The following is a 23,467-nucleotide window of genomic DNA, read 5'->3' on the forward strand; positions in this document are numbered from 1 at the left end:
GATGCAACAAATAATGTACTTTGTCTTGGGCATGTCACTTCTTGGCCATTTCTCCTTAGATATTTCTCTAATTAGAGTGATGAGTTGACAGGAAACAATTCTTTTTTGGTGTATGGTACTGGGATTGAACCCAAAGATGCTCTACCACTGAGCTACATCCCCAGTCCTTTTTTTAAAAATTCATTTTTTAGTTGTAGTTGGATACAATACCTTTATTCTATTTATTTATTTTTATGTGGTATTGAGGATTGAACCCAGGGCCTCACAAGTGCTTGGTGAGTGCTCTACCCCTGAGCCACAACCCCAGCCCCCCAGTCCTTTTTATTTTTTATTTTGAGATGAGGTCTTGCTAAGTTGCTCAGGGTGGACTCAAACTTGTGATCCTCCTACCTCAGTTTCCCAAGTTGCTGATATTACATGTGTGAGCCTCCAATCTCAGTCAAGAAGCAATTTGAAGGTGGGGAGAATACTGGGGATTTAACCCAGGGTCAATTCACCATTGAGCTACATCACCATCCTTTAAAAAACATTTTTTTTTAGTTGTACATGGACATAATACCTTTATTTTATTTATTTATTTTTATGTGGTGCTGAGGATCAAACCCAGTGCCTTACATGTGCAAGGCAAGTGCTCTACCACTGAGCTACAACCTGCACCACACAGCCATTTTCATTTATTTATTTTGAGGCAAGTTTTCACTAAATTGCTTAGAGCCTTGCTAAGTTGCTAGGGCTGGCCTTGAACTTGTGATCCTTGTTTCAGCCTCTTGAGCCACTGGGATTACAGGCATGTGCCAGCCTGGCAAGAAGCAATTTTTAAGTCAAATTGATAAAATAAAAACACCTCTAAATGATACAAGTTTTGTTTCTGTGAGAATTATCCTTCCTTTATCCTGAAGTGAAGCAGTGACTCTGTCTCTACTACACACAGTTAAAAAATATGATCTTTAAGAATCTATAAAGCTCAAGCTTAGAATTTTAGAAGTCACCTAATTAAACCAACTCTTTTTTTTTTCTCATCTTGTGTCTGAATTTCCTCCTTAATGTCTGTGTTCAGTGATTGAATAGAAAAGTACTGTCCAATAGAACTTTCTGTGATGCTGGAAATGTTACTTTGCACTGTCCGACATGGTAGAAGCCACTAAACAAACACAGTTTGTGAGCTCTTGAAATTTGCCTAATATAATCAAGAAATTTTGATTGTATTTACTTTAAAAAATCAGACTTATGATGATATAACTGACATACAAAAATCCGTGCATATTTAATATGTGCAATATGAGCTTGGATACATGTAAATATTCCTGAAAACATCATAATGATCAAAATAACAGACATATCCATTACCCCACAAAATTTCCTTGTATTCTTTGTTTATGTATGTGGTAAAAACACTTAAAATGAGATCTGTTCTCTTAAAAATATATAAAGTGCATAATACAGGTTCGTTGACAACAGGTACTCTGCTGCAGAGCAGATCTCCAGGACATATTCACTTTGCCTAACTGTAACTTTATACCATATGGATAATAACTCTCTATTTCCACTTCTTCCACCCTTTGTTAACTATTGTTCTATGATATGCTTTTATAATTGTATATAATTACCTTTCAATAGCCACAGGGGACTACAGGACCATATTGGATAATGCATGACTAGTATCTGCTCTATCACTTCTTTTTTTTTTAATAATTATTTTTTAGTTGTAGTTGGGCACAATACTTCACTTTATTTATCTTCATGTGGTGCTGAGGATCCAACCCAGGACCTCACATGTGCTAGGCGAGCCCCCTAGTGCTGAGTCACAACCCCAGCCCTGATCTATTACTTCTAATGACAGAAAATCCATCGCCTTCCAAGCAGCTCTTTCAATTTATGGACAATTCTAATTGTTAAGATTGTGATTTTGTCTTCCTGATAACTTCTACCCACTGGATCTAACTCTGTTTTCTGGAGTCACATAGAACAAGCAAGCCCCAGTCACATGTTATGTCATCAAATATTTGAAATCAGTAGTCATGTTTCTTTTTGTTTCTTTTCACTTTTTTTTAATGCTCCTGGTTCTTTAAATATTCTTCACCATTTGGTTCGTGCTTCAGTTAGTCAATGTTAATAAAGATGAAAATAACAATTAACATTTATCAAGAATCTAGTGAGTGCCAGTTACCATGTGAGGCAATTATCACACTTTACCATTTGAGTCCCTTTCCTGGATAGGAAGCTAGTACTGATATTTGCCCGGACTTTACTCAGGAGAAAACTCAGGTTCTGAGAGGTTAAGAAATTTATCCAACACCACTCAGACAAAAAAGTATACAGCTGAGTCAGGTTAGTGCTGCATGCCAGTAAGCTCAGTTACTAGGGAGGCTGAGGCAGGAGGATCACTATATTTGAGGCCAGCCTAGGCTCCTTAAAGAGACTCTCTCTCAAAAAACAAAAGAAAACAAAGGCTGGAGTTGTAGCTCAGTGATAGAGCACTTGCCAAACAAGCATGAAGCTCTGGGTTCAATCCCCAGTACTGCAGAAGTATACAGCTGGGACTCAAACCCATGTTTAAGTCTCAAAAACTACTGCTCATTACCATAATGCTATGTTGTCTCCCTGTGAAAGCACAGTGCTCACAACTAAACTCCTATTGTGGGTGTTGTTTGATCATCATTGTATGTTAAGTTCTGTGTGGTCAGGGACTTTGTTTAGTTCAATTCTATGTATACAATACCACAAACTGGCATAAGGCAGGTACTCTATGTGTTGAATAAAAAAATGAATGAATAAAAAAATCACCTTTCTTCATTATGGCCTCTATTCTCTTTTTTTTTAATATTTATTTTTTAGTTGTAGTTGGACACAATACCTTTATTTTATTTGTTCTTTTCTATGTGGTGCTGAGGGTAGAACCCAGGGCCTTGTATGTGCTAGGCAGGTGCTCTACTGCTGAGCCACAACCCCAGCCCGGCCTCTATTCTCATATCCCATAAAGTTAATTTCACTTCTTGCTGGTCACAGCACCTGTTGCCCAATACTCAGTTTACGTCTCTTGTGGTTGGCTGTTCAAGGTGCATGCTCTCATGCTTCTTTTTCTTGACCAACTTTTTTAGTTAGATATTTTTTAACTTCCTTCCTTCCTTCCTTCCTTCCTTCCTTCCTTCCTTCCTTCCTTCCTTCCTTCCTTCCTTCCTTCCTTCCCTCCCTCCCTCCCTCTTTGCACCAGTGGCAGATCCCAGGTATACTAGGTAAGACTCTACCACTGAGCTACACCCATACTCCCCTAACTCAATTTTTATTTACATTTATTACATTTATATTTTCCCATTTGATTTTTCAAATGAGCCTTTTGCTCAAGCCTGGAACACATATGACTATAAAACAGAGATCAAAGTTACACCCAAACAATAACAGATTAGATTCTCAGCAACTCTGGCATCTTCTAAATCACCTTTTATGGCACACATCATACACATATTAGTCATTCACTCATCTATTTTTTTTCAACAAATATTTACTAAGTCCTACTAAATGACTGGCTCTGTTCTTCATGCTAAAACTGAACAAAAAAGATCCAAATCTCTTCCCCTCTGAAGTTTACACATTAGTGCAGGAGGGTCAGGCAAAACATAAGAAGCCAATGCCACACACACACACACACACACACACACACACACACACAACAGTAGGGGGTCTGTTCCAGATTAAAAGAAAATAAAGGACATTACAAGTTTAATATGTAAACCTTGATTAGATCCTGGGTCGGAAAACAAACAGCTATTAAAAATATTTGGGAACAACTGGGAAAAGTGTAATTTGTACTGGATGTTAGGTGATGTTATAAAATTATTGTCAGTTTTCTTAAATGTGATACTGACATTGGGGTTATGAAGAAGAACAAGAGAATGTACTTCCTCATAAGAAATAAAGGATGGGGAGGTAAGGCGCCACGATTCCTGTAACTTAGAACAGGTTGTACACCCTGTGGTGCTGAACAAGCACACTTTGGGTATAACTATTCCATCAGCCTATTGCCTTCTGCTTCTTCACAGGATACACGGAAACACTGTCAAGGTCTTATTGAAATCCAATCAAACCCAACAAATATACTAAATATAGCTATACTAAATACAGATTCCTCCCAATTTAATAGTCCAATAATCTCTTCCAAAAGGGGAATAAATTCACACAATTGTTCTTCCTTCTCCTTCAGTATTACTCTCATTACCATCATTTCTCATCACTGTCTTCACAGTTATTACTGATTTTGATAAGCCCTATATACATTATTTGATTTAATCCTCAGGACTGAGCTAGGCACAGGGGCACATGCCTTTAATCCCAGCTACCTGGGATGAGGCAGGAGGATTACAAATTTGAGGCCAGCCTTAGCAATTTAGTGAGGCTCTGAGCAACTGAGACCTTGTTTCAATTTTTTTTTTAGTTGTAGATGAACACACAGTATCTTTATTTTCAAAAATTTAAAAATAATAATAATAAAAGGGATTGGGGATGTGGTTCATTGGTAAAGTGCCCCTGGGTTCAATCCCAGTACCCACCCACCCCCGCACACACACACACACACACACACACACACACACACACACACAAATAAAATTTTAATAAATCTTCAGAACTAACCCCAGTGGCTCAGGAGGCTGAGGCAGGAGGATCATGAGTTCAAAGTCAGCCTCAGCAACTTAGTAACTCAGTGAGACCCTGTCTCTAAACAAAATGGGAATGTGGCTCAGTGGTTGAGAGTACCCCCTGAGTTCAATCCTTAGTACAAAAACAAAAAATTCTTCAGAACTACCTTATTAAGTAGGTTCTTTGTTTATTTCTATTTTTACCAATAAGGAAGTTATTATTAACTTGTCCCATGTCATTTTACTAAGAAATGAAAGGAGCTGGGGTTGAAATGAGGTCTTCTTTACCCACCAACCCTGGGCTCTTTTCCTCTTCCTTCTCCTTTCTTCCTCTTTCTTCTCTGCATCTTCTATAAATTCTGATAAACTCATAGTGATCACAATTTCGTTTCTGAATATTTTAAATTTATTCCTGCTAATAAACAGTTGAAGACTCTCACAAAGGTAAATGTCCACACCACCAGCCTTCAGTCTTCTGAAAATTAGCTTCTTGACTCCAATCCCCTGAAACTTCTCTCTACCCCTACCCACCCCTCTTTCTCCTCCCGGTGCTCACTCTTGACGCCTGCCAGCCACGGCTCGGCCACTCATCCCCTAGTCCTCAGTACCTTGGAATGTAAACCAAGTCAAGGAACGTGAGCTCATTCAAAATGGTTAGGTGATCTCTTACAATCTCAGCTATGTTTGATTTCATTCCCTGGAACCAGTGTTTATCTTTTCCAATCCAAAGAGCATTCTCTTTGACAGAGAAGACTAAACCAAAACAGAAGTGAGTGCTCTATTTTCTTTTATTCATTAATATTTTACCACCCACCTGGGTCTCATTGTTCTTTTTGCTCCCAATGTACTTTTTTTTTTAAAGATATAAGACAAAATTTTATTTAAAGATTTCAGTACCACTGAATTTAAAAAAAACTCATTAAAATTTTTAAGCTCCCAATGTACTTTTAAAAAGGAAAACTTTTTATATTGCCTTTGGTATTCTGTCACAATTCTCAGTTTTCCTAGTCTCTTATTTTCCCTTTAATTTATACAATTCAGTTAATATTTATTTATATTTACTTGAACTAGGCACTTGGCTAGATGCTGAGAATACAGGGTAACAAAGACAGATAAATGTTCTACAGTCTAATGAGAGACAGAATGTAAGCAAATAATTATATATGTGATAATTGTAAGAAAAAGAGCCAGAAAAATATATTAAACCTAATTTAAAACTCCAGAAAATTCTGTAGAAAAGAGACATTTATAAAAAAAGAAATATTACCAATCTCACATACACTCTTTTGGAAAAGGAGGAAACATTTCTTTCTTTCTTTTTTAATTTTAGTTGTAGATGGACCCAATACCTCTGTTTTATTTATTTATTTATTTATTTTTATGTGGTACTGAGGATCAAACCTGGGTCTTACACGTGCTAGGTGAGCGCTCTACCACTAAGCCACAGTCCCAGCTCCAAGAAGGAAACATTTCTAAATTGATTTTATTAGGCCAGCATAATCCTGATACTCAAACAAGATGATCTATATTACAAGAAAAGAAACTATAGCCTAACATGTATCATGCAAGATAGATGCAAAAATCACTAACAAAATGTTAGTAAAAGAAATCCAGCAATATGTAAAAAGGATAATATCACAATTAAGCAGAAAGGAGAATAACTATGATCACCTTAATAGATGAAAAAAATAAACATTCACCAGATGCAAGAAAATAAACATTTACAAGTTCATTCTAAATACTATAAATGGTAGGAATCTTGAATGACCAAAATAATCGCAGAAAAGTTGAAGGGTGCATATTAGATCAGTGCAACAGAATCCATAATCCGGAAACAGACTGCACATATATGATCGACTGATTTTTTTGAACAAAGGACCCAAAACAAATGAGTGGGGAAAAGAAAGTCTTTAAAAAATGAAAGAAAGAAAGGTTCTTTTCAATAAACGGTGTTATAACAACTGGCTGTTCACATGGGGAGGGGTGAATACGGGAGAGGAAAAAAAACTTGACCCCAACTTCAAACCAACTACAGAAAACAATTCAACATTAGTTACAGACCTAAATATAAAACCTAAGACCCTAATGCTTTTAGAATAAAATACAGGTTAATTTAGTCACAACATAGGGAAAATGAATTTTTTTTTTTTAGATTGACTCCAAAAGACCCTAACTCTAAAAGAAAAAAAAAATTCTGAAATGGGCTTTAAAAAGCTAAATAAAAGACATCATTAAGAAAATAAACTACAGATAGAATATTCATGATACACATATTTGAACATATAAGAACATATAAAGAATCCCTATTACAGACAAAAGACAAAAAAACAATAAAAACTGGGCAAAAGACTTCAAGAGGCACTTCACAAAGAATATGCAAATGGCCAATAAACAATTTAAAAAGTGTTCAACCTTATTAGTCATCAGGGAAATGCAAACAAAAACTACAATATCACTTCATACCCATTAGAATGGTTAAACTAAAAAAGACTGATAATACCAAGTGTTAACCAAAAAGTGTAAAAAATGGAATTCTCATATATTGCTGGCGGGAAGGTAAAACATTACAACTTCTTTGGAAAGCAGTTAGGCAGCTATTCTACCATGGGTATTTTACTGAAGAAAAATGAAAACATATGTCCACAAAAATACTCAAAAATATTCCTAGAAGCTTTATTCATATTAGCCAAAACTCTACATAACCTACTGTCCATTAACAGATGAACAAAAATACTCAGTTAAAAAAAAAAAAGAAAAAAATTACTAACACATACCACAATGTGGATGAATATTTCTCCAAAGAAGATGTATAAATTGCCAATATACACATAAAAATATGTTTAATATCATTAGTTATCAGGGAAATAACAAATCAAAAGTATAGTGAACTTCCATTTCACACTAAGATGGTTATAATTAAAAAGACAGATAGTATCAAGTGTTGGTAGGAACACACATTGCTGATGGGAATGTGAAATAGAGCAGCTGCCTTGGAAAACATAGAAGTAATGTATGAACCAGCATTCCATTCATAGGAATGTACGCAAGAGAAATGCAAACATATGTTCACACAAAAACTTGTGCACAAATGTTCATAGCAACATTATTTATAATAGCCCAAAGTGAAAACAAGCTGATGTCTATCAATGGATAAATGGATAAAACGTGGTAATATTATAGAAACAATATGAAATATTATTTGGCCATGAAAAGGAATAAAGTACTAATCCATATGATAATATGGATAAAACCTTGAAAATAAGCAAAGAATCATACCCAGAAGACCACATATTATATGATTCCATCTATATGAAGCTTCCAGAATGGGCATTATCCATAGAGACAACAGGCAGATTAGTGGTTATCTAGAGTTGGGCATTGGTGGGTGGGGAAAAGTTACTGATAATGAACATGGAGTTTTTTCCTGAGTCCAGAGTTTGAAAACCACTGAATTAGCCATGTGCAGTGTCGTATGCCTGTAATCCCAGTGGCTCTAGAGGCTGAGATAGGAGTTCAAAGCCAGCATCAGCAAAAGTGAGGCGCTAAGCAACTCATTGAGACCCTGTCTCTAAATAAAATACAAAATAGGGCTGGGGATGTGGCTCAGTTGTCAAGTATTCAATCCCTGATACCCCACCCCCGCTCCCCCCCCAAAAACCCCACTGAATTATACCTTTAAGTAAGTAATTTATGGGACTGACCCTGGAGCTCAGGGGTACAACACATGCTTAGCACGCATGAGACCCTGGGTACAATCCACAGCATCAAAAAAAAGTAAACTGTATAGTATGTAAATTATATCTTAATTAATTTATTAAAATAATTTCAGAGGAACCATTTACTGTGAGTTCTAATTTTCTCCTGATCTTTACTATTTTTTGATTATGGGTTTCGGGGACTTCTATATGTAAAGCAATTAGTCCTTCATCAGTGATGAGTTGTAAATATTTCCTCCCTGTTTACTGTTAATCTTTTGTTCTTATTTATATAATTTTTTTGTCAAGCAGTTTTTTTCCCCTTTTTATGTAACGAAATATATCAATTTTTTCTTTTATGGGCTTCTAGGTTTTTTGTCATACTTAAAAACACTTTCCCTTCTGTGAGATTTATTTTCATGTTAGGTGTGAATAAGGAATTCAACTTAGTTTTTCAAAGATGGCTACTGTAGTTGTGCATTGACTTAAATGCCTTCCCCAATCTATATTAAGTTCATTTTCTTTTCTTTCTTTCTTTCCCTCTCTCTATTTTTGGTACCAGGGATTAAACCCAGGGGCAGTTAACCACTGAGCCACATCCCCAGCCCTTTGTGTTTTTGAGACAGGGTCTTGCTAACAAGCTGTTTAAGGCCCGGCTAAATTGTTAGGCTGGCTTTGAACTCTCAGTCCTCCTGCTCTAGCCTCCCAAGCCACTGAGATTACAGGTATGCACCACAGTGCAGCTAATTTCATTTTCTTTTTCTTTTTAATTTTTTTTTGGGTAGATGGATAGAATGCCTTTATTTTATTTGTTTATTTTTATGGAGTGCTGAGGATGGAACCTAGTGCCTCACGCATGCTAGGCAAGCGCTCTGCCACTGAGCTACAGCCTCGGCCCAGCTAATATCATTTTCATACTTGAGCCAATTTGAGGCTTCTGATTCTAGTCTACTAATTTTTTGCCCATCTGTTTATGTGCTGGTGATGCACAGAGTAGTGATGGGCTGGGGCTATAGCTCAGTAGTAATCACTTCCCTAGCAAGTGTGAGGTATATGAGTTTGGTTCCCAGCACCAACTAAAGAAAACAAAGTGTGGTGATGAGCATGTTCTCTGGAGCTAGCCCCCAGGTTCAAATCTACACTCTGCCATTTATTGGCAATGTGAGTTGGAGCAAGTTAATTTGAATGGGCTGTTGTGAAGATTAAATGAACTACTATATCTGAAGTGCTTCAAACAGTACTTATTACATCCTATTTTGTGTTAGCAATTACTAGTAGATTTATTATAATAGATCTAATCTTCTATCTGGTAGGGCTAGTACCCTCATTATTTCTTTTCTTTCTCAGGATATTTCTGTTTTTCCTGCATCAGCTTTATAATCAGCTTATCTCTACAAAATAAGCAAACAAACCAAATAATACTATTTTGATATTTTTTACCAGGACTATGTTAATTTATAAATTAAATTAAGGATCACTGACAGCTTTATGCTTTTAAGTCTTTCTTTCTAGGAACATAGTATGCCTTTCTATATGCCCAAGTCTTCTTTTGGGTACGTCTATAGTATTTTAAAGCCCTCTTTAGATAGTTCTTGAATACTCTTCTTAGGTTTATTGTTAGCATTTTGTCTTGTGCTGTTAAAAACAAGATCTTTTTCTCTTGTTTGAATTTATGAAGTCTATTATTTTTTAAACAAATTATTGATTTTAGTACATTTTGCCAACCTATCTTGCTGAATTTTAATGTTTATAATAGATTTCAATTTGATTATTTCGGGCATTCCAGGTAAGTATTATGTCTCTAGCAATAATCAAATTTCCTCCTCTCTTCAAAATTTCTTGTCTCTTATTTCTTTATCCTGCTTAATCATTGATTGGTACAATTAAAAAATGTGAGTATTAGTAGCAAACAGTAAATGTGAAATTGTTTTATAATTATATCTAGATATTCTAGCTCAAATTTCTTCCATCTGAAAGATGACATAACATGAAGGCAAATCAAAAATTTAAAATAATTTCCAATATATATAAGAGATACATAAGAAAATATACATAATATGTTAAAAAAGCAGGTTATGCAAATATATAGTCAGCATAATTTCCACTATGCAAAAACACCAATGCATAGAAAACACTAGAAATGAGTAGCAAGTATTTTAATGGTGAAAGCTGTGGGTGGTTGGTTTATGGGTGATTATTCTGCTTTATTACACTTTTCTGCACTACTACATTTCTACAATAAGCAAAAGTTTCTTTGATGATCAGAAAAACATAAATAAACAAGGGGAAAAAGGAATTAATCAAGTATACTGTTTTTTGGCTGAGTGCAACTTTGAGCTTATGTCTTGATGTTTCAAATCCCTATCACAGTACTCTCCTGACTCAAGCCAGTTTTGTGATCTGCATCAGGAATGCTTTATCTATTTCTTCCATCTGGCTAGGCAGCCTACAGTGTAATCCCAAAATGATGTCACTTCTCTTTTGCTCTTCTTTTATCTGAATCCAGATGTTCTCCAACATGCTCCCACTCTCAGATTTGTGTCTAGATATCCATGCAGCTATAGATCTTTTTGATACCAAATGGCTTTGTATCTCTTAATACCCTTAAATATATTTCTTTTTCCTTGTTTATGATTCTTCCCACAAGACCTCTGGATGACCCACATTGAATTATTCCACAAGGAAACCTGTTTTCTGGTATTACTGAGCAGCAAACATTTTCTAGCATTTTTTTGAACCTTGGGATATCTTAAGAAACTCCAAGGAAATGCTATCCAAGCCAAGGCAATGATTGATAGAACTTTTGGAGATACAGCCTTCTTGAAGGAAGTTCAGAAATCATATTGATTGGCTTTATTACAAATTTGTACTATCTAACCTCAACTGGATGCTCATGGCTACTGGTAACTCTTAGTCATCTCCTTTTGACTTTGAATCACATTCCTTACAACAGCTGCTCCAGACACTTTCCATTCTCAAATTTCCAAACCAACCCTATGCTCTGGCCACCAACTCTCAGCAAATAACCCTTTATTTTATTAGAAAGATTGAAGCCATATGATTTCTTAAGTTCTTTTGATTTCCTTACTCTATGAAACTTTTTAAAAAATATTTTTAGTTGTAGATGAATAAAATACCTTTATTTTGTTTATTTTGTTTTTTTTTTTATGTGGTGCTGGGGATCGAACCCAGTGTCTCATGCATGCTAGGCAAGTGCTCTACTGAGCCACAACCAAACCCTCCTCTGTGTATCTTTAAAAATAAAAAAATAAAATAAGTTGTAGATGGGCACAATACCTTATTTAATTTATTTATATGTGATGCTGAGGATTGAACCAAGTGCTTCACAGGTACTAGGCAAGTGATCTACCACTGAGCTACAACCCCAGCACCTCCCGTGTATCCTAATATTTCTCTGCATCTTCACTTTTCCTCCACTTTTTCCTTCTCCTATAGAAATCTTTCCCTTTTCCAACTAAGATGAATCTCTTCTATAGAAATCTTTCCCTTTTCCAACTAAGATGAATCTCTCCGTCTGTTATCAGGTCCACATCTCAACCTCTCTGGGTCCTTGCTCCACCAATTATGCCCATTACACTTGCATTTTGATCTTGCATCTCCACGAACTTCTTGCTATCCATCCACACATGCCTAAATGGTCCCTTAAACTAAAAAATATTTTATAGAAGAAAATAATTCATTTAAGTTATTTTCTTCCCCCCTCAACAGGTGCTGGTGGGGATCAAACCCAGGGCTTCATGAATGTTAGGCAAGCACTTAACCACTGAGTTATGTCCCCAGCCCTCTTTTTGTTTTTGAAGCCAAATTTCTCAGAAGAGTGTGATATATTCTCCCTTTTTACCATCCATCCATTCATTCACTAAGTCCTTCAATGACACTTCCATTCCCCAACTAAAACTGATCTCTTGGAAGTTATGAGTGATCTCCCAATGAGTATAACTATGTAGCGAAGCATCTTTTCTTAGTTCTGCACCTGCAACAACTAATGCTGTTGCCCATCCTTTCCTTGAAATCCTTGTCCGTTGGCTCCTGCCACATTATGCTAGTTCTGAACATTCTGATAACTTGTCCCCAGATTTTTCTTCCTTCTCTTACCCTTTAAATAAAAGGATTCCCTGTCAGGAAAGAGAGAGGTCAGTTGACAGTTACCAGTAACTCCAGTTAGAGTTTACAGTTAGAGGAATTAAGTTTTAGTTCTCTACCACATAGTAGGATGATTACAGTTTATAACAGTTTATTATTTTATAAAGAATTAGAAGAGAGGAATTCAAAGTTTCCTAACACAAAGAAATGATAAATATTTCAAGAGATAGAGATGATCATTATCCTGATTTGATCAATACACAATGTGTACATGTACTAAATTATCACACTGTACATCAGAAATATGCACGATTATTAACTAAAAATACAAAAAAATCATTACCCAAGGTTTACCCTTAACCCTCTTTGACCATCTCTCTCTCTCTCTCTGTGTTCTTCTTTCTTTCTTTCTTTCTTTCTTCCTTCCTTCCTTTCTTTTCTTTTCCTTCTTTCTTTCTTTTTTTTGGTACTAAAGATTGAACCCCGGTGCACTTAACCACTAAGCCACCTCCAGCTATTTTTATTTTTTATTTTGAGACACTGTTTTGCTTAGTTGCTGAGGCTGGTCTTGAACTTGAGATCCTCCTGTCTCAGCCTCCTGAGCTACTGGGTTACTATATTCCTCTCATCCATGTGATTTAACTATCATCTGTATTTCTACCTTTATTTTGTTTATTTAGTTTTTTTATGTGGTGCTGGGGATCAGTCTTGAATCCCTCCTATAAAAGTTCATTTGAAAGATTCTCTAGCTTCTCAAACTCATTTCATCCTAAACTAAACTACTGTAGAAAGTCTTAACCAATCCTGCTTAATAAATTGAGTCTTCTGGTTTTCATTCTGCGTTTTTAAATGCTTATGTTACTGTCTCATTTATTAAATTTTAGACATCATTTTTGAACTCTAAGTTGAAAAGGATAAATTATCTTTGTCTCTACCCACACATACTTTCCCTCTCCCACACTTTCAATATATATATTGTATTGATTTGAGATTACAAATATTTAGTATTTATTTATTCATGACTACATAAATATAATTCACAGCCAAGCCATGAGATTTATTATTATTACTTTTTCTTTCTTAAACAACTTTTGTTTTTCTTAAAATCATCTCTTTCTTGGATTACTTGGAGTTTCTAAGTATTGATCACTTCTTCTTCAACTCAAGGATCAATCTCTAATCTTCCACCTTAAGTGGTCCACCACAAGAGACCATCTATCAGTTTTAATCTTCCTGCACACATTCCTCCTGAAGCGTTCGGTCCTGCCCCTTCTGTCTGAATTGGTTGCTTTCTAGCTCTCCTGTATAAACAGCTGTCCTGGTACTACCCTACACTATCATTCTAATAATTCTCTCTCTCTCTCCTGGGTTGGATCCCTTGTTTCCAGATCCTATTTCTCTTTCTAGATTTATTCTCATTTTTTGATGAAACCCAGTAGTTTCATGAGAAAGGGTGCAAGAGAGTTAAAAATTTTAAAATCTTACCCACTTGGGGCTGGGGTTGTGGCTCAGCAGTAGAGCAATTGCTTAGCACATTCGAGGCCCTGGGTTCGATCCTCAGCACCACATAAAAATATAAACAAATAAATAAATAGATAGATAAATAAATAAAGTTGTATTTGTGTCCAACAACTAAAAAATAAATACTAAAAAAAAAATCTGTACCCTTGGGGCTGTGGCTGTGGCTCAGGGGTAGCACACTTCTCAACACTTCATATAAATAAATAAAATAAAGGTCTATCAACAACCAAAAAAATATTTAAAATAAAAAATCTCTATCCTTGGGCTGGGGTTGTAGCTCAATGGAAGAGAACATGCCTAGTATGTGTGAGGCACTGGGTTGGACCACATATAAATAAACAAACAAACAAATAAATAAAGGTCTCATTGACAACTAAAATAAAAAAATATTTTTTAAAAAAATTTCTATCCTTACAGTTGATAGGTATAGAATTCTATGTTGGAAATAATTCACCTTAGAGTTCTGACAGCATACTCTATTGTCTTTTAGCTACCAGTGCTGCTATTGAGAGGCCTGACAGCATACTGGTTCCTTTATTCACTCTTTCTAGAACTTCAGGACTTTAGATATTATATTCCTCTACTCGTTCTCTAATTTTCTTGCAAATTTTCCTTTAATTGGCCTTTTCTGGACAATTTCCCTAATTTTGTCTATCAGCATGTCTAATGCTTTCTTTCTGCTCTTGCAATTTCTAATTCCCAAGAATTATTTCTTGGAGCCCTAGTACGGTGGCACTTGCTGTAATCCCAGTGGCTGAGGCAAGAAGATCTTAAGGTCAAAGCCAGCCTCAGCAACTTAGAGAGGCCCTAAGCAACTTTACGAGACCCTGTCTCAAAGTAAAAAAATGAAAAAGGGCTGGGGATGTGGCTCAGTGGTTAAATGCCCCTCGTTTAATCCTGGTACCTGCCCCCCACCAAAAAAAAAAAAATCCTCTTGGGAAAATTCTTGTTTTCTTTTTTGGTACCCAGATGTGCTTTACCACTAAGCCATATCCCCAGTCTTTTTTTTTTTTTTTTTTTTTGAGACAGGGTCTCACTAAGTTGCTTAGGGTCTTGCTAAATTGCTGAGGCTGACTTTGAAATTGTAATCCTCCTGTCTCAGCCTCCCCAGCAGCTGGGATTATAGGCATACACCACTGTGTCTGGCTCTTTCCTTTTTTTTTTTGAGGTGGGGTCCCATTAGCCCAGACTGGTCCTAACCTCCTGAACTCAAGCTCCTTCTGTCTCAGCCTCTGGATTAGCTGGGACTATAAGCATACTAAACTGGGAAATTCTTTTTATTTATTTTTATATGTGTGTATATATTTATTTTTATTTTTTATATGTCAATGGACCTTTATTTTATTCATTTACTTACATTCGGTGCTGAGAACCAAACCCAATGCCTCACACATGCTAGGCAAGAGCTCTACCACTGAGCCACAATCTCAGCCCTGGAAATTCTTATTTAATGGTTCAATATCTTTTCTTTTTTTTTCCTGAGGATATTAATGATAGTTTTCTTCTGTTCCTTTATTGTCACTGCTCCTTCTGAATTCTCCCTTCCCCTCCCCTGCTTGTTTTGGCTCCTAGCTATCATGTTAGAGACTTTCCCCAAATTTCTGGTGATCCTTGAATGAGCCTATTCATATTTGGAGAGGGGTTATCTAAATGGATGGGGTACATTTATATTGAGTTTTATTGTAGAATAAATGGGTGGAATTGCTTGGTGCAACTCCTTGATGTCAGATTTGTGGAGACTTCTTCTGCAGCTTCTTCAGTTTTTCCAGAAAATACTTTAGACTCCTTTCTGGGGTTTGGGGGCATCTATCAGGAAATCAGCATTCTGAGAGCAAAGCAGGAGTGGAAGTATGGCACTTCACCTCTGCTCTGTGGCTGGTATTCCTGAGTGGTGAGCTCCTCCAGTTAATTGCTCTAGTCTTTTCCTGGGGTGAAGGAGGAAGTGACCACAATACTTGAAGTAAGGAACAGAACTGTTCCTTATAAAGATATTCAACATTGCAGGTGCAGTGATGCACGCCAATAATCCCAGCAACTCAGGAGGTTGAGGCAGTAGGATCACAAGTTTGAGGCCTGCCTCAGTAATTTAGTGAGGCCCTAAGCAATTTAGTGAGACTGCCTAAAAATAAAAAAACAAAAATGGCTGGGGATGTGTCTTAGTTGTAAAAGTGCCTCTGGGTTCAATCCCCAGAACCAAAAAAAAAAAAAAAAGTTTTCAAAAAACCATCCTGTTTTTAGTTTCCTGCATACCCCCAATTTCACAGTACCCGATACCTCCAATTCTTTAACTCTTCAGACTTCTATGGCACAAATGGATACCTTTCCTTTTGTGTAAGAAGTAGTCCGCTGTCTCTGCTAAATCAGTTCCTCCTTATCCATGTAGTGTCCACCTTTTAAAATTTGGTTGACATCTATCATTTATTATAATTTCCTCTTTTGTTTTCTTTGTCCTTTTCCCTTAATCCTTTTCCCTCCATTATAATTTTTGGACATTCTACAGGAAGAACAATAACAAAAAAACATATATATTTGCTTAACACTTTCTACCATTGGGTTGAAACTATTTACATATACATTTTCTTTCAAACTGGACTGTGAACTCCTTAAAAATAGAAATATATCATCCTTATCTTTTTTGGGGGGGGTACTGGGATTGAACTCAGGGGCACTCAACCCCTGAGCCACATCCACAGCCCTATTTTGTATTTTATTTAGGGTCTTATTGAGTTGCTTAGTTCCTCACCGTTGTTAAGGCTGGCTTTGAACTCAAGATCCTCCTGCCTCAGCCTCTCAAGCCACTGGGATTACAGGTGGGTACCACGATGCCCGGCATTCTTATCTTTTTAAATAGCAGCACTTAGAATAACATGTGACACAGTGGACACATCAACAATTATTGTTGAATGAATGAACAGATGAGTGAATGAGTTCTTTGAATACCTTTCATTTAGCACAGTGTTCCAAACATTAAATCATTTAATAAAATACACAAGAAAGTTTTATGAGTGTCATTTTGTGTTTAAAATTTCAAGTATGTGGTTTTCAGAAAGACTACTATGCATAAGTATAGATTACATGACTACAGTATAGGGTGTATACTACACACTTAATGTGTTATTTGTGTGTGTGTGTGTGTGTGTGTGTGTGTGTGTGTAGTACTGGGGATTAAACCTAGGGGTGGTCTACCACTGAGCTACATCCCAGTCTGTTTAATTCTTATTTTGAGAAAAGATCTTGCTAAATTGCCAAGGCTGGCCTTAAACTTGTGACTCTCCTAATCTCCTGAGTTGCTGAGATTATAGGCATTTGATATATATATATATATACCTAGCAACCAGGTAATTTTTGAAAATGAATTCTGAATCCTTTGTTTGAAAAGTTTTAATGTCGTTTTAAAAAATAAACCTTTTTTGTTTGTTTGCCCCATTCCCTGCCCTTTTTGATTGTTTTAATAGAAGAAAAGTATAGAAACATATTAACCATAAAGTAAGAGACTCTATAAAAAGCCACTCTTTGGGGCTGGGGTTGTGGCTCAGTGGTAGAGCGCTTGCCTAGCATGTGTAAGGCACTGGGTTCAATTCTTAGCACCCCATATAAATAAATGAATAAAACAAAGGTCCATCATCATCTTAAAAATATTAAAAAATAAAGCCACTGTCTGATGAGAACAAGTTATGGGCAGACAACAGGGCAAAGGTACTGAAGTCCATCCCAATACACTAAAATAATGAAATTTTACCAGCAGTTTCTAGGATATACTTTAAAATTTTTTTTTACACAATACCTTTATTTTATTTGTTTATTTTTATGTGTGTCAGGGATAGAACCCAGTGCCTCACGCATGCGAGGCAAGTGTCCTACCACTGAGCCACAACCCCAGCCCTAGGATCTATGTTTAAAAATGCTCTCAAGTATACTAAAATACAGTTCACAATATGTTAAAATTAAAATATCCTAAGAAAGAAACAAGAACAAAGCAAATTTCTTGGCCAAAAATCATATTTGCTTATTATTCTAGAAAAGTTGGTTTCTTTCTTATTTTTCTGTTGTTCATACTGGGGATTAAACTCAGGAGCATTTGATTTCTGAGGTACATCTGCATTTCTTTTACTTTTTATTTTGAGACAGGGTCTAGCAAGTTGCTGGCTTCAAACTTGGCAATCCTCCTGACTCAGTCTCCTAAGCTGCCTGGATCACAGGTGTGGGCCACCAAGCCCAGTACCTCTTTATCTTTTCAAATATCATTATTATTGTCATCACTTCAGTGTTCAGGTTGCCTCAAATGTCTTCTTTCCTCCCGTATTCAAATTTTGCCCTCCTTTCAAGGTCCAACTAAAGACTCCTCTCTTCAGTGAAAGTCTGCACATGACCTCTCCTCTTCCTGATTCCTGCAGCATTTCTCTGCATCACCAGTGTGACTCCTAATGACACTCTACATTTTTCCATCCCCTATCTTCCAAGACTGTAGGCATCTTGGAAGCCTTCTCCTCTATACCTTATAACTCCCAGTACCACTTCAGACACATAGCAGGTGCTTAACATATTCTTTTTCTCAGAATAAAAATAGTTTTATTTTATAGTGATGATTAAAAAAACAACCCCTCAATGGGCTGGGGCTGTAGCTCAGTGGTAAAGCACTTGCCTCCCATGTAAGGCACTGGGTTTAATCCCCAGCCCCACATAAAAAATAAACAAACAAACAAACAAATAAATAAAGATACTGTGTACATGTACAATTAAGGAAATATATTAAAAAAAAACACACCCTCAAGCAAGGGACTAGGGGTGTAGTTCAGTGGTAAAGAAAGTGCTTAGTATATGCAGGGCCCTGGCTCAAGCCCCAGCACTGTAAAACAACAACTAACTCAAACACTAATAAAAAATGTGAAGAAAAAAATGAAAGTCTCAGCACTTAGAGAAAACCATTAGTAACATTTTGGTATATACCTCTTTCCAACATTTTTGTATGTATATAAACATATAAAGAAATAAAGATATATAATATTGTATAAATAGTATTTTAATGTTATATTGTTCTACAACTTGCAACAATAAATATAGGTGTCCAGCAAGTATTGATGTATTTGCCCATCAATACAAATTTCCTGAATTTAATATATATTTTAAAAGTAAAAATGTGTTTCTAAAGAATTATTAACCCATTGGCGCATCAAACAAAGTTCTGAAAATTGGAATTATGTATTTTTCAGACAGCTAATTCTGTGGTCCTCAAATCCATTATAATTATAACATGGTTAAATTCATTTATTCATCCATTGATTTTAAGATATTGGTCACCCACCTGGTAAACACTAAACTACCCATTAATCCTTATCTCTTCTGTCATACATCTTTCCTGAGCTTTCAACCTGTTATTACATCCTAACATTCCTCTTGCAAGTGACAAGGTGGTAAGTACTCTCCCAGGTCAGCTTCACTTCACTTGGACAGTAGCTTGTTTGAATGAGTATTGTGATGGCAAAGCCTACATTGTATTACTTGTCCATATAAAATCCATCTATTGGATTTTTTTTTTTTTTGTGTGTGTGTGTATGTATGTGTGGGAGGGGGGTTGTTTGTTTGTTCTGAATACTGGGGATTGAACCCAGGAGTCTTTATGACTGAGCTACCTTTTAATTGTTTAGTTTGAGACAGGCTCTGGATAAGTTGCTTAGGGCCTTGCTAATTGCTGACACTGTCCTACTGCCTCAGCTTCCCAAGTCACTGGAATTACAGGTGTGTACCACCCACCTCACCAGGCCATATTGAGTTTTTGAGAAATGGTGATTTAAAGCCCTAATAGTCCTTTTGGGTCCTGTGAATGTAAAAAATGGTTTGCAACCCACTTGGTTCTTTCTCATCGATCTCCATGCCAGATGAGAATTTGCAAAAGTGTTTTTTTTTTTTTTTTTTTTTTTTTTTTTTTTTAAAGAGAGAGTGAGAGAGGAGGGAGAGAGAGAGAGAGAGAGAATCTTTAATATTTATTTTTTAGTTCTCGGCGGACACAACATCTTTGTTGGTATGTGGTGCTGAGGATCGAACCCAGGCCGCACGCATGCCAGGCGAGCGCGCTACCGCTTGAGCCACATCCCCAGCCCTGCAAAAGTGTTTTTTAAATCAGGACAAGGGGGAAAGAACAGGGCAGGGAATCCTTGGCTGCAACAGCGGCTTCAAAGAATTCAGTGTGCTGGGAACAGCAGCCAACTGGGTGCGACTGACTGCACCCTTGCACCAAAGCCAGAGAACAAAGATGAAGGGCAAGGAAATTAGGGAGATTCTTGAAGTGACTTCCCAGGAGGAATCTCAGACCAGCCACACCCAGTCCCTTCATCTTAGTAAATAACTCAGCAAAACTGCAAATGGGCTTAGCTGAGTCCCTGCAGGAACCTCTCCCAGGGAGTGGGGGATTTCTGCCTCACTGCTGCTACATGCAACTTCCCAAATGGAGCTTGCCTGCAGGGGAAGTGTGTGCTCTCCCCAAGTCACGGCATGTTTATCCCAAGATGAACAAACAAATAGCAAATAGCTGGGGAGGGTTTTCCCCATTTCCTGGCAGCAGAAGGAGAGCAGCTGTCTTCTGGTTATAGTGGGGATTTGGACTTTTTAATACAGTTTTAAAAATCTCTAGTAGAGATCCTACTTTGTCTTGATGGTTAAATTGAAATCTGAACTGCTCTTTCCAAGACAGGCTGAACTGATTGGAAATGGGCTATAAATAAGCACAGTCCAGAAGGCATTTGTTAATTTATTCACTCATTTATTGAACACATACAATAGGCAAGGTACAGAATGGGGATTCAAAATTAAAATATGTAGTCTTCATGCTCAAGAAGATAAAAATGATAATCATCACAATGACAAAAGCTACCGAATGACAGGGTAGTATTATGTACTCTGATTACTAAATGCTTTAGGTTGTCCAATTTCATTTTCTCAACACTGAAGTACTATAGTCACTATTTTTATAGATACAAAAAGGAAGACTTGGAAAATTAATCTCACCATGGTCACACAGCTATATCCAATGAAAAGGATACTTGAACTTAAGGCCGCTTGACTCTAAAGTCCTTTTCTTTGGTACCTCACACAGAGATAAACAGATGCTTGATTTACACACTTACAGTCTAGATGGGAAGGCAGGAAAGACAAAAACCCATTTATTCTTAACCCTATACAACTTTTAGGAAAGAGATTATGGTGTTTTCCAGTAACTAACCCTAAGGTATGATAGAACAAATGCCATAGGAGGGGTCACTTTTGAATGGAGGTCAGGGAAGACAAAAAGGGAGGAAACAGGAATCAAAAGGACTTTGAAAAGATACAGTACTCTAGCTGGGGCTATTTGAAGATGAGCATGAAAGTGACATGGAGAAAATTCCTCACGAGGGAGAAGCAAAGACAAAGGTATGCAAGGGGGCAAGCATAAGGAGTGTCTGGAAAAAGCGGTGTTACTGTGTGGCCAGTGTGTGGCTGAAAAGGCAGCAGCGGGATCTTGAGAGACCTAAAGCATACTCATGGGATTCATATTTCAATAGTAGGCAACACAGCACCAGCCATGTTCTAAACAGGGTGATAAGGCAGTACTGTGCTTTAGAGAACTACATTTATAAAAGGTTCTCAAACTTTGATGTATATCAGAATCACCTGCAGCATATTTAAAATGCCTGGGCCTTGACCCAAGATTCTAATTAAATTGGACTGGGTGGGGCCTGGGCATAAGTAGTTTTTAAAATCTCTTTGAGTGATCTTAATACGTAACCAGGATTGAAACCTCTTATGTAGTGCAAGAACTTAGAGCAATGAAAGAAACTTAAGACGTTATTCAATGTTTCTCAAACTTAGAGGATCATAAGCATCAACTGAAATGCTTATTAAATAAAAATTCCCAGACCCACTGACTGCTAGCTGTGATAGAATAGGTTCAAGACGGGATCAAGGACCTTTTTAAAAAAATGTTTAGTTGTAAAATACCTTTATTTTATCTATTTATGTGGTGCTGAAGATCAAACCCAGTGTCCCCACATTCGAGACAAGAGCTCTACCACTGAGCCACAACCCCAGCCCAAGACTCTGTCTTTTTAACAGCCTCTCCAATATGTTTAATTAGGGTCAGGTGGCAGCAGCAGGGATACAGAGCAAGTTATGCCAAGCAAAATAAAACTGGAAAAGATTAAATTTTCAACACTATTTATACTTACTTTTATATACTTCCAGCTTAAAACCCACCAAAACAATCAAATTTGAGTGTGGTTTATTAAACTGACAACTTTAACCTAGGTGGTTTTATTGTGATTCCTAGTGTATAAACTCTAATTTAGTCATTTACTTTTGTTTCTAACAGAACCACGAGAGCAAGAGATTTCAGATACATAAGAGTCATCATTTAATTTCTGGTAGATATGCTTTACAGAATGGGTTTAAATAATATTGCATGTTAAAATCTCACTTCAGTCTAGCTTTTTAAAAAAGTTCTTGGGTGTATTTTCAACTTCCAGACTTTGCTTATTACGTCCTTCAAAGCATGAAACATTTAGGAAAGCAAGTACTATAGTTTTCCCTCTATAGTAAGAAGAGATTTTTAAATATTTATTTATTTATTTAGGCATTGGAGACTGAACACAGGGGAGCTTTACTATTGTACTACATCACTAGTCCTTTTAGTTTTTATTTATTTATTTTTGGTACCAGGAATTGAACCCAGGGGCACTTAACAACTGAGTCACATACCCAGCCCCCCCTTTTTAAAAAATATTTATTTTTTTAGTTTTAGGTGGACACAATATCTTTATTTTATTTTTTGTGGTGTTGAGGATTGAACCCAGAGCCCTGCACATGCCAGGCGAGTGCGATACCGCTTGAGCCACATCCCTAGCCCATACCCAGCCCTTTTTATATTTGTGACAGAGACTTGCCAAGTTGCTTAGGGCCTCACTAAATTGCTGAGGCTGGCTTTGAATTCATGATCCTTCTGATTCAGTCTCTCAAGCTGCTGGGTTTACAGGCATGCACCACCACACCTGTCTAGTTTTTATTTTGAGACAAGGTCTCTCTAAATTGCTGAGGCTAGCCTTGAATTTGTGATCCTCCTTCTTCAACCTCCTGAGTCACTGAGATTACAGCAATGTGTCACTGTGCTAAGACTTTTTATTTTACATGGAAGTGCAATAACTTTTTCTCTTGAAGACAGGTAAAATTTAAAACATGGAACTTAAAATTAAAGCTACCTTTCTTTAATCTGTGCAGCAATGACAGAAGATAAAATATCACAATTGCATTCTTATGTCTTAATTTAATCAGATTAGATTTGGGGCTAGAAAATCATATATTCACGTCAAAAACTGAATGGTACAAAACATATTTATTTTTACTTAGCCGCACAACATAAGGTAAGAGAACTGGACTGAAAGTTAGAATACCTGAATTTAGTCCTCGTTCTATAACCAACTGGCTAGGAGAACTTGTCGTCAATTTTTACATCTACCCAATAGGGAAGGGTTAAAGTAGATCAGCAGTTTT

At 36.7% G+C, this 23,467-nt stretch overlaps 1 protein-coding gene across 8 annotated transcripts in view; it reads right to left on the reverse strand.

The window, feature by feature from the left end:
- The window catches only part of Cstpp1 (centriolar satellite-associated tubulin polyglutamylase complex regulator 1), a 193,699-nt gene that overhangs the window by 58,254 nt on the left and 111,978 nt on the right, over positions 1–23,467 (reverse strand). Inside the window, exon 3 of one of the 8 annotated variants that reach the window (XM_078046104.1) lies at positions 13,916–13,986. The exons of the other annotated variants lie outside the window; for them this stretch is intronic. Within the exon in view, the coding sequence (XP_077902230.1) occupies positions 13,916–13,986 (71 nt within the window). The remainder of the gene's footprint in view (positions 1–13,915; positions 13,987–23,467) is intronic. 8 annotated transcript variants of the gene reach the window in all.

Source organism: Ictidomys tridecemlineatus, chromosome 4 (assembly GCF_052094955.1).
Source record: "Ictidomys tridecemlineatus isolate mIctTri1 chromosome 4, mIctTri1.hap1, whole genome shotgun sequence".
In the NCBI taxonomy this organism is placed as follows: domain Eukaryota; kingdom Metazoa; phylum Chordata; class Mammalia; order Rodentia; family Sciuridae; genus Ictidomys; species Ictidomys tridecemlineatus.